Source organism: Pleurodeles waltl, chromosome 2_1 (assembly GCF_031143425.1).
Source record: "Pleurodeles waltl isolate 20211129_DDA chromosome 2_1, aPleWal1.hap1.20221129, whole genome shotgun sequence".
NCBI lineage: Eukaryota > Metazoa > Chordata > Amphibia > Caudata > Salamandridae > Pleurodeles > Pleurodeles waltl.
Genome location: NC_090438.1, coordinates 582605808 through 582622346, shown reverse-complemented (window position 1 = coordinate 582622346; position 16539 = coordinate 582605808). Strand labels below are relative to the sequence as shown.

General features: G+C 48.3%; 1 protein-coding gene across 4 annotated transcripts in view; it reads right to left on the bottom strand.

Annotated features, from left to right (window-relative positions):
- The window catches only part of BBS9 (Bardet-Biedl syndrome 9), a 1749160-nt gene that overhangs the window by 1448566 nt on the left and 284055 nt on the right, over window positions 1-16539 (bottom strand). For all 4 annotated transcript variants that reach the window (XM_069215484.1, XM_069215483.1, XM_069215485.1 and 1 more), the window contains exon 6: window positions 11653-11827. In XM_069215484.1, coding sequence (XP_069071585.1) covers window positions 11653-11827 — 175 coding nt within the window. The remainder of the gene's footprint in view (window positions 1-11652; window positions 11828-16539) is intronic.

The window sequence follows — 16539 nt, the reverse complement described above, 5'->3', positions numbered from 1 at the left end:
GATAGGCTGTGTGAAGATAATATGTTTGTATCAATCGGAGGCATGTAGCCATCGCTAGGGCGCGCGGGGCCATCAATGCTTCGTCCCAGTCCATCTCCTCCATGGGGCCCGTCCATCCCTCCCACCTTCGGCGGAGCCCCTCCAGAGAACCCGGGGTGCCGGTGACCAGGGCACGGTATATCTGGGAAACACCTCCCCTACCCAGGCCCCCCATCAGCACCTTAGCCTCCATAGGACTGTGCTCGGGTATGGCTTCTCCCATTCGGACATGTGCTAGTAGGGCGTGTCGGAGCTGGAGATATCTGTGGAACTGTGTCTTATTCAGGGAGAACATTTTTTGGAGATCCTCAAAGGATCGCATGTACGACCCTCTCCAGACGTCCCCCAGAGTAGAGATACCTATGTTGTCCCAGTTTCGAAAACCCTCCAAGCCCGCCACCTGCGCCAAGTGTCTCCCATGCCATAACGGGGTTTGCTGGGTGAGATGCCCCCGCCACCGCGTCAACCTCTGAGCAGTCTGCCATCCCTGTAAAATCACCTTAGTTACGTCCGGGACGTCTTGAGAGATCGGACCTCCGTAGAGGGTGCCAAAGATCCGAGGATAGCCCATGGACTGAAGTTCCAACCGGTATGCCGGGTCTGACCACCCACCCCCCACCCAGTCGTTAATCACAAGTAGTTGCGTCGCAAGGTAGTAAAAGTGGACATTGGACATGCCTAAGCCCCCCTCGTATACATCTCTTTGGCAAGTTTTGAGCGCCAGTCGTGAGCGAGCTCCGCTCCATATAAATTGGCGCGCCAGCGAGTCCATTTCCCTGAACCATTTTATGGGTATGGGGAACGGAAAATTTTGCAATAAGTAGAGGAGCCTAGGGAGGATCATCATCTTGTAAAGCGCTATTCTGCCGAGCAGGTTAAGGGGGAGGGTCTTCCAGCGTAGGAGATCAGTCTTGATTTTCCTAGTTAACGGCGTAATATTAAGTTCCCATGTCAATTCGGGGAGGAATGAGATGTGTATTCCCAAGTATTTAAAACTGTTTCTTCGTACTGGAATGTTTCGCTGCCAGTCCACATTGTCCCTGGAGCGATGCAGGGGGACCAGTAGGGACTTGGTGGGATTTAGGATCAATCCCGAGGCCTCCGCAAAGAGGCTTAGGATTTCTAGCACGCGGGGGCCGCTTTTGGCCGGATTAGAAATGTATAGGAGGACATCGTCTGCGTATAACGCCACGCGATCCTCTAAGCAGGTGGGCCAGGACCAGCCCTCGATCAATGGGTCTCCTCGGAGTATTATCGCTAAGGGTTCTATTATCAATGCGAAAAGCAGGGGAGATAGTGGGCATCCCTGTCGGATTCCACGGCCAATGGGGAATGGATCGGAAACCACTCCGTTCACCTGGACTCAGGCTGTCGGCCTGGAATATAGGAGTCTCACTAGGTTTCGAAATTTGGGGCCGAGCCCGTTTCTTTGCAGAACCTGTTCGAGGTAAGACCAGTCCACTGTGTCAAAGGCTTTCTCAAAATCGAGTAGGAGTAGTGCCAAGGGTTTGTGCGACAGGGTCTTGTGGTGGGCCAGGGGTAGCCGCCTAATGCAGTGTCTGGTGCTGCGGGTGGGCATAAAGCCACATTGGTCAGGATGTACCAGAGTGGGCATTACTTTTTTCAATCTAGAGGCAAGGATCGAAGAGAGCACCTTGACTTCAGTGTTTAAGAGTGAGATGGGCCGGTACGCCGAACAATGTCGTGATGGGGGTTGGGTTTTGGGGATCACTACAATTGTGGCTTGATCGATCCCAATGGGGAAGCGGCCCAATCTCTCAGCCTCTTCGTACATGTTAAGAAGATGTGGACCCAGAATGTCACTGCATTTCCTGTATAGCTCTGCTGGGAAACAGTCAGGACCGGGGGACTTACCCGATGCCAGGCTGGAGATCGCGTTGGTGATTTCTTCGAGGCTAATAGTTTCATCTAGTCTGTCTCTTGTCTCCGAGGAGACCTTAGGAAGGGTAATGTCGTTTAGAAGGGGAGCCTCTCTCTCAATGGTCGGGTGGGGGTGCCTTGCATATAGGCGGGCATAGTACGAGGCGAAACTCTGCGCAATATCAATAGGTGTTTTGGTGAGGGTGCCCGAGGCATCTAAAATCTCCGGAATAACTCTGTTGGCCAGAGGACGGGTGGCCAACCAATGCAAAAGCTTCCCATTTTTGTCCCCCCAGCCACATATTCGGGCCGCGGAAGCTCTCCAGATATGTTTAGCCGATTCTAGCATTATATGTTTCATATCGCCTCTGACTAAGGTCAGCTGCCTCGTGGTAGAGGCAGACGGCGAGGTCGCTTGTTGGTACTCCAGTCTTAAGGCCTTGGCCTCCAGCCTAGAGACCTGAGAATTTCGGTCCTGTTAGCGGGAACGGAGGAGGTATTTAGCTTGCCCTCTAAGGGTGGCCTTACATGCTGCCCATAGTGTTCCTGGAGACTGGACTGATCCCGTATTCAGGTCGAAGTATTGGGTAAGGTGAGTCTTGACCTCGTGGGTATAGTCTTCGTCCTGCAAATACCAGGCATTCAGGCGCCACACCGGGCGCCTAGAAGGGTCTGTTCCGCCCAAACAGACACGTACTGGAGCATGATCTGAGACTCCACGAGGGAGTATCTCTGCCCCCGTAACGCTCGGGAGGTCCGTGGCGGGCATCAATATAAAATCTATTCTGGATTGCGTTTGGTGGGCAGCTGATGTATGCGTGTATTGCCGCTCCCTGGGGTGCCAGGTTCTCCATACGTCACATAGGCCTAGGCTCTCGGCCCAGCTATTAAGGGCCGAAGCCCTATTGGATCTACTGGCGGTGGCCCCGCCAGACACGTCCAGGTTAGGGTCGAGAACGGCATTGAAGTCTCTTCCCAACAGGGTGGCCCCCTTGGGGAGGTCCGCCGTCACGCGTCGGAGCGAGAGTAGGAAGGTGTCCAGTCCCGCTGGAGGGGCGTACACACAAACAAGGTTTATTGGCGACCTGTGGAGCGTCCCTGTGGCCACTACGAATCTGCCCTGTGGATCGGATTGCGTGCCTGTAATCACCATGGGTAGGGAGCGGTGGAGTAGGATGGCCACTCCCCTGGAGCCTCTAGAGAAGCCCGCGTGGTATATTCCATCATACCCTCCTCGCATAAGCATGGGGCATCTAGTCCCGAGGAGGTGAGTTTCTTGCAAAAAAAAACACTGAGGGGGAATATCTGCGAAGAGTGCTAAATACTGCTGACCTTTTGATCTTGTCTAGCAGGCCGTTTACGTTCCAGGAGAGGACCTGAGTCAATGTATGCCAAGCGTGGGTTGCATAAGTATTGTACCAAGTTGGGTGTCTGGCTGTGGATCTAGGGACGGCTGTTTTGAACTTAACAGTGAGACATTGAAATAACAAACGAGGTTAAGCGACTCGCTAGGCTTTAAACTGGTTTCAAACCCCCCCCCACCCCCCTAAACGCCCTCCTCCCCATACTCCCACCCCGGAAGCATCTGTCGCCCAAATACCCAACCAAAACCAGATAGCCAGTAGGACTATCATTGGGGTGGAGTGGTGGACCCCTCCGTTTAACCGGATCAATTGCAATTAGTGGCTTTGTGTCGAGGTCAGGCACCGCGCACCAGAGGGGCACAATGTGACCAACGGCGGCCCCCAAGGGGCCGGTATCTTAAAAGTTGAACAACTCGGGTCCCCCCCCAGAGGTCCTCCAGCAGGGGTCAAGTATGTTTCATTGGCAGTATTAATCAAGTGCCGGGGACTGGCTCAAGCGGCCATCGTCCATCGCTTGGGCAGAGGCCTGAGGCTCGGGAGGGTCCGCACCTCCCTCGGTCTGTGAGTCTAAGTTCCGGGCCGCCTCATTGTCCACAAGAGTGTCTGGATCTTTCTTCCCCCCCCCCTCCGGGACCTGGTGCATCTCCGGCTCCTCCGGGGCCCTTCCGGGAGGGGGGGTCCCATCCGGGAGGTCTTTTCAGCAGGACCCGGGGGGCCCCTCCGGGCTCCAACGCCCTCCTCCGTTAGCCAGTCCCACGCCTCTTCAGGTGTTTCAAAAAAATGTGCTTTCCCGGCCAAGAGGACTTTGAGTCTTGCGGGGAAGAGGAGCATGTAGGAAAGCTGCATTGCTCTAAGTTTTTGTTTAACATGCTCATATGAGCGACGGCGGGTCTGGACCTCACGGGTGTAGTCCGGGAAGATTAGGATTTTATAGTTTTCCCAGTGAAGATCTTCCAGATGTCTAGCCTCCTTGAGGATGTTATCTCTGTCTTTAAAGTTAAGGAAGCGAGCAATCATCGGGCGTTTTGGGCCGCCCGGGGGGGGTGAGGGGCAAGTGCCCTGTGGGCTCGTTCAACCACGAACCAGGGCGAGAGGGACTGATCCGGCATCCAGGTTTTGATCCAATTCTCTAGGAATTCAGAGGCTCCGCCGTCCTCTATGCCCTCTGGAAATCCAATGAAACGCAGGTTGTTGCGTCTTGACCGGTTCTCCGCGTCCTCTGCGCGGCGGTGCAACTCTCCGGATCGAGTCAGCAGCTGGGCTACCTTGGCCTTAAAGTCGGTTAGGTCGCTTTCAGTCTGGGAGACTCTGGCCTAGACCTCAGTGATCCGGTTCACTGCGTTTCTGAGGTCCTGCCTAACAAGGCCCACATCCTCCCGTACTTCCCCGATTTTGGGCTCTACAGCGGATTGCGAAGTTTGGATTGCCTGGAGGATGGCGTTCACTCCGTCCGGCGCCGGGCCCCCACTAGCCGTGTCCCCCTCTCCTCGCTGTCCTGTCGGCGTCGTGAACTGGTCGATCTTCTGCTGAGAGGGTGGAGGTTGTCTGTTCGCCTTATCTCTCCCCATCGTGGCGCAGGAGGGGGGGGGGGGAGTCAGATAGGTTAATTCTTGCAGTGTTTTGATTTAAATCTTGGGCCTCGGTTCACTTGTTATGATTGGGAATCCGCGGGGTGGCTCACACCGGCGGGGACCCGCCACCACGGGCAGGTACGGATGCTCTCAGTACTATTTGCATGAAGGCCAGGAAGGCGGGCTCAAAGCCTCTTCTAGGTCCGTTTGTGATTCCGTGGGCTCCGCGTGGACACCCTCCCCGACGATTCCACTTGGGGGTCTGGCTCGTTGGTCTCCCCTCGGCAGTTTTCCCATGACACCTTTTGCGTAGGGAGGGATGAGAGAGAAGGAGGGAGGCACTTCGACCTAGGATCCAGTCCCCCCTGGATGTCGCAGTGTCCCAAGGTCGGTTCACGGCCTGTTTTTAGTCGCGTTGGTGGTCTGCTGCGGACCTATTCAGGTCAGGGGCCCCGTTGGGGAGGGCGAATTCGGCCCATCGGCCCGTTTGTCAATAGCTGCTTGAAAATTGACGAAGGGGGGGGGAGCGGGGGGTGAGTGTCTCTTTCTCCAGGTCTCTTCTCCCTCCCACCTCTCCACCCCCGAGGCACCTCCGCGCCTCTAATGGGGTCACCTCCGATCCCCCGCACGACTCAGGCACACCACACGCCCTCGGCCCTCACCTTAAGTCAATCAAGGCACCGGGGTGGGGGGAGGGAATGGGAGCCGCGGGTGGGCATCCTCCTTGCCACTGTCACGCCGTTCCACTTTATGCCAACAATGTCTCGCCTCCCTTCAGCGGGGTTCCGTGGGTCCTCTCCACCGACGATTCGGGTGGGCGCCCAGAGGCGGTCTCGTTGGCGCAGGGCCCCTCTTCTTGGGCCGGGGCGGTGTTGCCTCCTCTAGTCCGCGGGACTTCTCGCCCGGGGCGCGGCCTCAGCGCTCTCCAGGGCTCCCGGTGCACCCCCTGTCCGACGGGGCACCGCGGAGCTTCTTCGCCGATGTCTCTGTGTGGGCACCCAAGGGCTGCCCCTTCGGTGCAGGGCCCCTCCCCCGGGCCGGGGCGGCACCGTCCCCTCAGTCCGCGGGGTTCCGCGTGTGAAGCGCGGCCCCAATGCCCTCCAGGGCTCCCGGTGTGCTTCCAGTCCGGCGGGGCCCCGCGGGTCTTTTACACCGGTGCCTCTGCGTGGGCACCTAGGGGCGGCCCCGCTAACGCAGGGCCTTTTTCTCGGGCCGGGACAGCACTGTCTCTTCAGTCCGCGGGGCTCCACACGCGGAGCGCGACCCCAGTGCCCTCCAGGGCTCGTGAAGCACCCTCAGTCCGGCGCCGTCGCATCAGGAAGGGCAACAGCGTCGGAGCCGAATCAGCCGCGGGAACTCAATCCCAGCCGCCATTTTATTTTTCTTTCCCCTCGGGGCCGGTCGGGCCGCGGCGCTAGATCGGAGCCTGCCTTTCGCAACCGCTCACCTCAACCGGCTCCTCGGGATCCAGGGATCACAGGGAGAGTCAAAACGGCATCCCTCGCTCGGCAAAACCGCGTTAGCTATGGGCGGATGACGGAGGGGTCCAGAGCACTCTCAGAGTGCGACCGCCATCTTGACGCCCGAACAATGAGGCATTCTAACCGTATTTAATCTGACACACCATTACTAATGATTAGTTAACAGATATGCGGCCATGGAAGGAAAACGTGAGTTTCTGAAAGATCACTAAAAATAAGTCAGAACACAGCTGAATGGTCAATAAAATAACTACATGATTCCAGGTTTGCTACTAGAAACCCGACAGCCTCCGATCAAAAAAGAGCCTTGCTTAAAATTTAAAAAAGCAAGATTGACTAAGCCTCTAAAAATTAAGAGTAGTATTCAGGCCAGTGCTATGTAATAGACCTGAAATTAATATTGTTGACTCTCATTTCATAATAAATCTTCTCAACACATGGGGACACAGTGCGTCAAGTCCACCTAGGGAACACATGTGCCACAGTCATTTGGACTTAAGGCTTGCTTTAGTCCCAAAGCTGGAGTTTGCTCCAGAAAAATAAAAACAAAATGCTACTAACCCCCACACCTTGGGAGTTTTTCTTCCAGGGTCTGATGATCATTTGTTTTCTTTTTCTGTCACCGCTAGGTATTTCCTGGCTGTGACAAGCAGGAAAATAATACATTACACTGTCCACCCTAAGTAGGGCAGACAGTGTAATTTTCTTCTTCTGGTGGCCCCTACTTTTTTAGGGCATTGGAGAAACTTAAGGTCCTCCCATCTCCAAAGAAAGTGGACCATGGTTTGACACCATCACGTTTGTAACGGAGTACCCTGCCCACCAAACTCTAAATCAGACCCTTAGCTAGGATCTAACAGTCACCTGGTTGACACAGCAGAGCCACCCAAGAAAACCTGCTTCCTAACAGGCCAGCGTAACTTGCTTATTGGCCAGGGAATGGGAGTTTACCACAGAGGAAGAACTAGAGGAGGAGCCCTCTGTAGATGTTCTTGGGCATTATTGCGTTCATTTTGCAAGAAAAAAAGAAAATGTTGTACCTCAGCATGCACTGAGCATGTTACGTACATATTTACTGAAAAAACAAAGGCTGCAGGGACGTTATGGTTAAGTCCAGATTTTACACGCATAAAAACATAGAAATTCAACAGCTATAGTTATACTTATCTACAGGAACTATAACGCATGCCCTAAGGTAACTATAATTTGCGCCCCTGCCACGCACAGCTTTCTCTTTTTTTTTTGGTGCAAATGTTGCAGGTATATTATAAATTATGTTACAGAAGATGTTATTACTGATGTAATATGTGGGGTACAAAGCAGTGCATGGCAAGGGCACGAGTTATAGTTACATTAGGCTACAAGTTATAATTTCCTGAGATAAATATAACTATAAACGTTGAATTTATATGGTTTTGTATATGTAAAATCTAAACCTAACTATAACGTCCCTGTAACCTTTGGTTTCTTTTACGTGAATTTCTAGGGTTTTTGATTCTATTTCCTATCTATAATCGCCTTGTGACCTTTGGTTTTTTCCAAGGATTTTTTTTTTAATTAAGTAATATTTAATTATCTTACATTGATCCAACACCCTCCACCGGTTGGCCGCAGGGCCTGGCCTGTGGCCAGGCCTTGCAGCCAGCCCACCGCAGGCACATGCCTCCACTGTTGCACTTTTAGCGGAGTAACGGCTTCAGGGCCTGGCCTGCAGCCAGGCCCAATACCCCACCCCCCACATGTAGGAAACCAAGGAGGGGGACACAGAGACCCCTCCACAGGCAAATTAAATCTCTGGGGACCCCATTCCCTGGGATTATTAAAAGGGGAGAGGGCAGCACGGCCCCTCCCTAGGCTGGTTTTGGCCATGGGGTCCCATCGGCCAATTCATGCAAGGAGGAGGGGGCACACGGGCCCCTCACCAGGCCAGTTTTGGACCCGGGTACCCATCCCCCAGGGCCTGGCCAATTAGTAGAAGGGGGCCACGCGCCCCCCCCCACCCCCCAGGCCTATTTTTACCCCGGGGACTCCATCCCCAGGGGCCCAGCTACTTGTTGCTGGGTGCCATGACCCCACCTGAGGGCACCCATGGTGCAGTGTTGGGGACCACAGGGGGAGCCTTAATGTCTCTGTGGTCCCTGCTGGCTCCCTGCCTCCAGCGGGGGCTAGCATTGCTGCCGCATGCAGGAAGCTGCAAAAAGTGTTGTTCCCTGCATGCAGAAGCAATTATTTCATCTGTTTTCCTGCCTGCTGTCAAACAGATAAAAATTCCGCTCCCAGTGAGCGGCAGCAGTTTTATTCCTCCATCCCCTGGGAGCAGGCTTACTGTTTGCTGTCGATTGGGCAGAAATGTCGAAACTCCTGCTAAGCGACAGGAAACAACTATGTGTAGAGGATGGATACCTTGGGACAGAGTGCCGGCCCTGAGGGGGCCCACTCCTTTGTTATGGAAAGGCCTGCCCCAGGGAGGTGGTGGTCCCCAGGGCTGTAAATGGCCCAGGAAGGGGGGGGTGGGGGAGGTGTGCATCCACCCTGCCCCTTTTTCATAAATCGACCTGGCCCCGGTGAGGTGGTGCCTGGGCAGTAAAAGGCCCTGGAGCGGGGGTTCCACGCAGCCCACCTCCCCTGGTATTTAATTTATTGGCCTTGCCCCGGGGGGAGGTGGCGGTCCAGATGGCAGTACCCTCCTCATTAATAAACTGTGGCCTGCCAAGGGGTGGTCCCCAGGGCCACAATCTGCCATGGGGGGGCGGGGGGGCACGCCTCTCCCCAACTTAATAATTTAAAATTGCCCCGGGACCTGGCCCATCCAAGGGCAGAGTTCAAACAAGTGCAGACCATGCTTGTTTTTTTTATTTTTATTTTTGTTTTTACATTTTTGCCAGGATCCACAAATCCTCTGCAGTTCTCGTGGCAATTTTTTTTTTTACTTTTACATGCTTTTTGGCCCTGGCATGGTCCCTGGGGGACCCCTCCACCAGGCTTAAGGGGTCAGGGTATTCCTACCATTTTTTGTTAACTTTTTTGGAACTCGAGTATGAGTCCCAAAATGGCTGCCAACAGTTCTGGTTGAAGTGTTGGCAGACAATCAGATCTCAGCATGAGATCTGTCAGATTCGCAGAAGATCTGTGTCCCAAAATATACAATTTAATTTTTTTCTTTAATTACTCGATAAGTACTGAACGGATTTACACCAAGCAACAAAAAGGGCTCTTTCTGGAGCAAGAGCTAGCTTTTTGCCAAATTTGGTGTAATTCATTCCAGCGGTTCAGGATGTAGTCATTTCTAAAATACCTATGGGGAATTGCATGGGGAAAATGTATTTGGGAACCCCCTTCTTCTTGGCCCCCGCTTGATGAATCACCCAAAATTTGTAAAGGCAGCAGCAGAAGTGAATGGCAAACTAGGTTTGAGAATTTCCTGAACAGTTATTGGCGGAAAAAAATGATTTTCCTATGAACACGAGGTTCTAACGAGAATTACCTGCTAGCGACTGTCAGAAGGTAATGTGCACAGTTTGGAACTATTTGAATCTTCTACACAATAGAATGAGGCTTAGGCCTCAATTTGAATTGTGCAGACAGATATGGTGTGAATATAGATTGGTGACTTATGCACATTTCAGTGCACATGCTTACTTGTTATGCATGCACAGTGAAACAGAATTTAACAAACTGCATTTTTTCCACAGGTTGCTGCTTTTTCCTTTCTTTTCGGTCTTTTTTTTTTTACCCACAAGTCAAACTGCACACATCATATAAATACTGAATTGATTGGTCAGTCACCCTTCTTTGTGCAGTTTTTAAGACACATCCTTTCTAAATGTAAAGCTATGTGTTTTCATAAGTCTCCCAAGTGTATTATGCCCTTTTGTGAACACCCCACTTGTCTATGATACTATTACACCAGTTCAAATACCCCTCTCTTGATGGTTAAAGCAAAAAATGTATGGCTAAAATAGCCAATAATGCTAATTGCTCTGGACCATATTCCAGTCCACTGTTTTTGCTCCCGATGCCACTACAGACAGAGGCCAGCCGAAAGATGCCAGACCACGTCCCCTCTGAATGGAAACAAAAACAACTCGACACCAGTTTCAGTCTTGTTTAGCTTCAATGGGGAGTTGAAACGTCTTCTACAGCAAAGTGAGGATGGGACCCACGTTAGGGTATAATCAGAAAACTCTTAGGACGGGATACAAGGTCAAGGGAAAACACAGGAATTTTCAATCAACCCGCAAGCTCATTTCCGTTTCTACATACCGAATGACATCTCAGTGTAAGGTCAAAATCTTATCTCAAATATTCCATAAAAATAAAACCAGACCTGCCAACCTGAAAATAAAAATTGCTGAGTGAGAAGGGGGCGTGGATGTGGAGGGGGCAGGGCTTTATGCTGAACTACCTTTGAGGCCCATCTGACCCCATGCCTTGCCCCAGTGATCTCCTTCCCCCTCTGAAAAATGAAAACACGGAGATTGCTGGGGGCTGCAGTCGATGTCATGGGGTGCTTTCACACCTCTTAATAGACATCTGCTGTTTACAGTGGAAATCCACACTTTTCAGCGAATACCAGCGCCTCTTTCCCGCCACCTTGTGATTTCGACTCCTCACCGGGGACTGTGTGAAGACAGACGGAATTGTGTGCCAAACGATGGCATCGTGTGAGCTGGCTGGTCTGTTAACCTTTTCCCAATCTTCGTATGACTCTAGACTTTATAGCCCTTCCCTCGAATCCCCACCTCACTATGATGCTCAGCTTCTTCTGCGTTTGTACCAATTCGCTTCCGGATACATCACTGTAAACATACTTACATGCCACCAGTGCTTAATTTGTAAATAAAAATGAGCTGGTGCCCAAAGCCCTCCTCTGAAACTCGCGGCCGCTGCATTTAATGTGCGAGCACGGAATACTGAGGCAGCGTAATCCTGAAGCCATCTCGGGCCTCTCCAATCCATATAAAGCCACTCCCTGCCCCTTTAGCTCACTCTGGCAGCGTTCTGCTTTCTACCTTTGTGACGCTTTTTCGTTTTTCTCTTCCTCCGTCTTTCCCATTTGTGTCTTTTGCTCGCAGCAAATGCTGAGGCAGAAGAATAAGCGCTGGCCCTCAAAAATAAGGGCCGGTGCTCAGCACCGGAAACAACAAGCACAAATGAAGCACTGCATGCCTCTCTCTTCACATGTGGGTTACATATCCGCTTGCAATGTACAGGCCCCGCTGACCTTCGGGGCTACATTTGCGCTTTAAAAAGGTCCCACAGTAAACACAAATAAATAAAGGTGAGGGAATGCGTGGCCACCAATGTTTGACTTACTTATAGCTCTCGACTTGTCTGCAAGATGAGACCGTAATAAACGAATCTGTCCTTGAGTTGTAGCTTAAAGGACCAGGGAGAAGAAACCCAGGGAGAAATCGCCCAAAAGCATAGCCTTCTTGTTCAAAGAACATAAGCATTCCATCCATGGACTGGATACAAATGAAATCTCGACCTGGGGAGAACCAAATTGAAAAAATTATAACATTTATTGCTCAAAACCATTTAAAACAAAACAAAACAATTTCTAAAGCTTAAAGGCAAATGAAATGCAAATTACATTTTTGGAAAAATATTTAATTCCCACAATTTTTCTACCTCAAAAAAATATTTATTAATAAAAAGGGCCATACGTTATACAACCATATGCCACCAATAGATGGCATACGATAGAGCTGTCCCAAAGTGTATGGACACATATCTCATTAGACCTTGAATACACACCAAAATTCCAGTTTAAAAAAAAAAAAAAAAAAAATATGTATATATATATATATATATATACACATATATATTATATATATATTTGCATAATGGTTGCTGGTATAGCCCGGCTTCTTCCACGCTGTCGGGGCGAAGAGCGGAAACCAGCCGTCTGTGAGAAAGATCTCAGGGAGATCGAAACGCGTTGCCATTAAACTTTTCTATCACGTACCATCACCTAGTGAAGTGCATTTTTTCTGGCACCAAGGACGTAGGTGCCTGTTTCTTTTCTTTATATATATATATATATATATATAACAAAGAAAATAATCCACTGATGCCAGCTACATCCACCAAGCAAGGTAGTGGAACCTGTTGTAAATATCAAAAAGAATTATCTTTGCCACTATAATAAAGGGGAAAAAAGAAAGAAAGTCGCACCCAATATGTTCTCTCCTCAACCAAAAAGCTTTATTTAAGCAAAATGTCAAAGCATTTAAAAAAACAAACAGTGCCAATTTGGCCATGAAGAAGACACTTTGGTGTTGAAACGCGTTGCCACTGTTTGTTTTTTTAAATGCTTTGGTTGAGGAGAGAACATATTGGGTGCGACTTTCTTTCTTTGTTGCCCTTTATTATAGTGGCAAAGATAATTCTTTTTGATATATATATATATATATATATATATATATACACACACACACACACACACAAAATCTCTGGATGCAGAGGCATATTTCAGCAGAGATCTACAACTAAAATAGGGTGCACTATTAAGTCAGAGTTCGACAAACACACATACACAAATAACGCCATTTAAACATGCAAAACCACTTTTCAAAAACTTGGTTTCAGATTCGTAAATAATTTACCTTGCTGATGCCTAAAAGGGAGTTGTCATTCTTTATAATTCAATATATATATATGTATATATATATATATATATATATATATATATATATATATATATATATATATATATGCATATAGTCTTCCAATTGCTTATCTACTCATCCCTAGGAAATGCTGAGGTGCATGTTAACGAACTCTTAATGGAAGAGATCAAAATGACCCCCCTCGCAAGGTACCTCCAACAGAAATTACTTCTGTAAACTTTTGGATGTGTATTCACTTCTCACATTTCCATTGGTTGACTGTGTAGATAATATGCAATAAGGTATTGTAATGTACATCTCAGGGTGGAAGTTTGTAGTATGATATCACTTGACAAGAAGAAGATATCCTTTCAAGTGTTAGTGGACAAGACCCAGCTGCTGTCCAACTCAGACAGGCAGAGTGAATCTGACATCATTATCACATGCTACCTGGAGAGCATAAAACAGCGCATGGATTCGTGAATCCAGCCCTAGAGAGTTGGGGTCCCTGATGACGGGATAGCTTCCTCTCTATGGTCTGAGGAACTGGACAGATGGGCAACCAGTCAGAGAGCAAGCAAGCTGGGAGTCACGTCTGACATGAAGACCTCTTTCAAGTCTCAAGTCACGGGACTGACTATAAAGCATACAACCGACCACAGATGTTACACAGGATTCTGTTCCTAATGTGTTTCAGATACAAAGCAGGCTTGGTGCACATGTAGATGCTGTCAAAATTAGATTATTACAATGCCTGGCGCATCAGCGTGCCCGGAAGAAATCGAGAACAAACTATAGCATCAAGCTGAGTTATATAGCATGCAGTGTGATTTGCCGGAGTCTAGAGAAACTGCACACTGCCCAGTCTGGCACAGCTACCTGCGACACTGACCCGCTGTGGGTCTGTAGGAGTGTTGAAGAGAACAGCAGTTTCAAAGCAAAATCATGTCCGATTGACTTACTGGACTCACAGTGAGAGACACTAGTGTACGGCAGATCAGTCGCTGACTGAGCTGGCTTCTGCTACGTCTTGTGCAACAGATCTAAGTGAATCTAAAATATGCATCACTTGTGCCAGCTGCATTACGGAAACAAAAAAGATTACTAAGCAGGCATAACTTTTTCGTACTGTTACTGCTCTGTGTTTCATGTTTCACAGATTTTCGGAGTGGAGAAATTTGAAGTGTAACAAGGCAGCAAAGTGCCAATCACCCTGTTAAATGGGGCATAGGACAACCCATAATGTTACGAGCAAGAGCAGAAAAAACTGGTAGGACAGCGGATGATTGTTCTTTCCCAAAATGTACTGACTGGTGTGGGTGAAGTTGCCAGTCTACCTGCCCTAATCAATTAAAACACCAACTACACTAGAAACAGTGGTATAACTAAGGCCCCCGTGGTGGTCGGGGGGCGAGCTCCAAGCCCCCCTCGGCATAGCCCCTGGCCTGAGTGAGTCCGGAGAGAGGGCGAGGGGCGCCTTCATATGTTTTGCAAGCCCCCCCTCCAGTTTCGTTACACCACTGACCAGCACTACTTTTAGAATAAAAAATATGTTTGCATCGTAGTGCAGGTTTCATATTTGAAAAAAAGGCAACGACTGATGATAATCTGGATGGGTCTGAGTCACAAAGATTTTTCTATTGGCAAGTGTGATTCTCTCTCTCTCTCTCATAGATATATATATATATATATTCAGTAGGTAGACAGACAGATCATCAGTGTATTGCAGTGCAAAGACAGAGGCTAAATACACTTGGAACTAAGCTTCTGCAGCCCAGACTGTTACCTATGACCTATGTATCTGTTGGTACTCAAATGTTCTCCCACAGTGTGGACTGCCTATCTGTGCATTCATTTTCTGAATTGCTGGGGACATTTGCCAGTCTTGTTCTGGAAACCAATAATTGAACAGTAGCGCCTGCACTGAAAAGTCCTGTTTTTTATTTACCTTTGGCTCTGTTCCCCATAGACAAATCTGCACAGAATTTGTCACTTGCTTATCATATGCAACTTGAATTAGCGAATTTCTATATTTTAGGTTTTCATGAAATTCATAAATTTTTATATTAAAAAAAAGGTAAGTCAGTCAAGGCTTGGTTAGGTGAAGACCGTATTGGGGCGCAAATGTGGACTCTGCGGTCAAACCAAGGGCTGTGTGCAGCTCAGCATGGGATGTGGCAGGTAAATGAAGTAAATCATTAAAAAAAAACTGAAATTTGCTATAAAAACAGTTAAGGTCAGTATGATTCAGTGAACGCTGACCCCAAAACAACAATGAAATTCACAGTTAAGGGAAGTAAAAACACAGACCTTAACTCAAGTTTTGCTATTGATAGATAATCTAATTCAGGCTTCTCCAATAAGTAGCTCATGAGCTACTGGTAGCTCTCCAGATACCTGTAAATAGTTCTCCAGTGTGTAGCCAGCCTAATAAAACAATAGCTTTTGCTTGGATCAATTAATATATGAATACTAAAATTGAAAAGAGTGTAGTTGAGACAAAAACATGTAATTTTAGAACTCATAAGCTGATGTTAGAAGAAGCTAGGTTGTAGTTCCAAAATATATATAAATCTGATATGGATTGATAAATCATGTGTTATTGGGGGGCTTATTACTAAAATTATTACCTTGGTGCTAGCGGCACTGCAACTATGGCTTTTATGTATTACCCACGAAGAGGCATTTTAAATTGTCAAAGCCTTTTTTACATTACGGCTGAAAACCCTGCCTGATGTACCAACGTGTTTACTTCGGGTAAACTTGCATAGGGTGGTCACTAATGTAATCTTGTTTGATGTGGTCAGTAATAAATAACTAATAATATTAGCAGCTCAGGATGATTTTCATTGAACACAAGTAGCTCTTACAGTAAAAAAGGTTGGAGACCCCTGGTCTAATTTATTAAACAGCAGGCTGTATCGTGCATGGCATGGGGTACAGTACGAGTTATGACGTACGTTGTCCGCTACATACCAACAATGGTGAAATTCCTGGATTTCTTTAGGTTTTGTTTTCACTGAACCATAACTAGCCTTTAACTGTGTTCTTTTCAGTGAATGCCTATGTACGCCAAATGGTTCTCATTCATAATTAAACAACAAATAATCTGAAATTACTTGTTTTGAGAAAACATATTTGTGTTTTATTTTAGAAAGCGATCATTGGATTAGACAAAAGGAAATGACTCACGTAGGCAGCAAACGTTTTCAGTTCTAGAAAAATACACCAAAAATGTTGTAGCACAACTTAAAAGAGCACGTGTACTACTACTAAGGAAATCACGAATGGCAATGGTCAGTTATATATTTACAAATCCACGCATGTGCACAGGTACAGTATGGTAAACAGTACTGTTTATGATCATGCAGCGACATCTAGTGGTACAGTGTAGAGTTTACATAATTCCTCATTGATAAATAAATGGTGGATTGAAAATGGTTGACTGAATTGTTTGCAATGAATGTTGCTAAGGCAAGCATGCGTTAATACTATATACATCCTTTTACCCATCATGGGATGCTTGTATTAGCTACCAAAGACTTACTGTGGAGAGTTGCACTGATCATGCACTTCCAGACCTGCTATT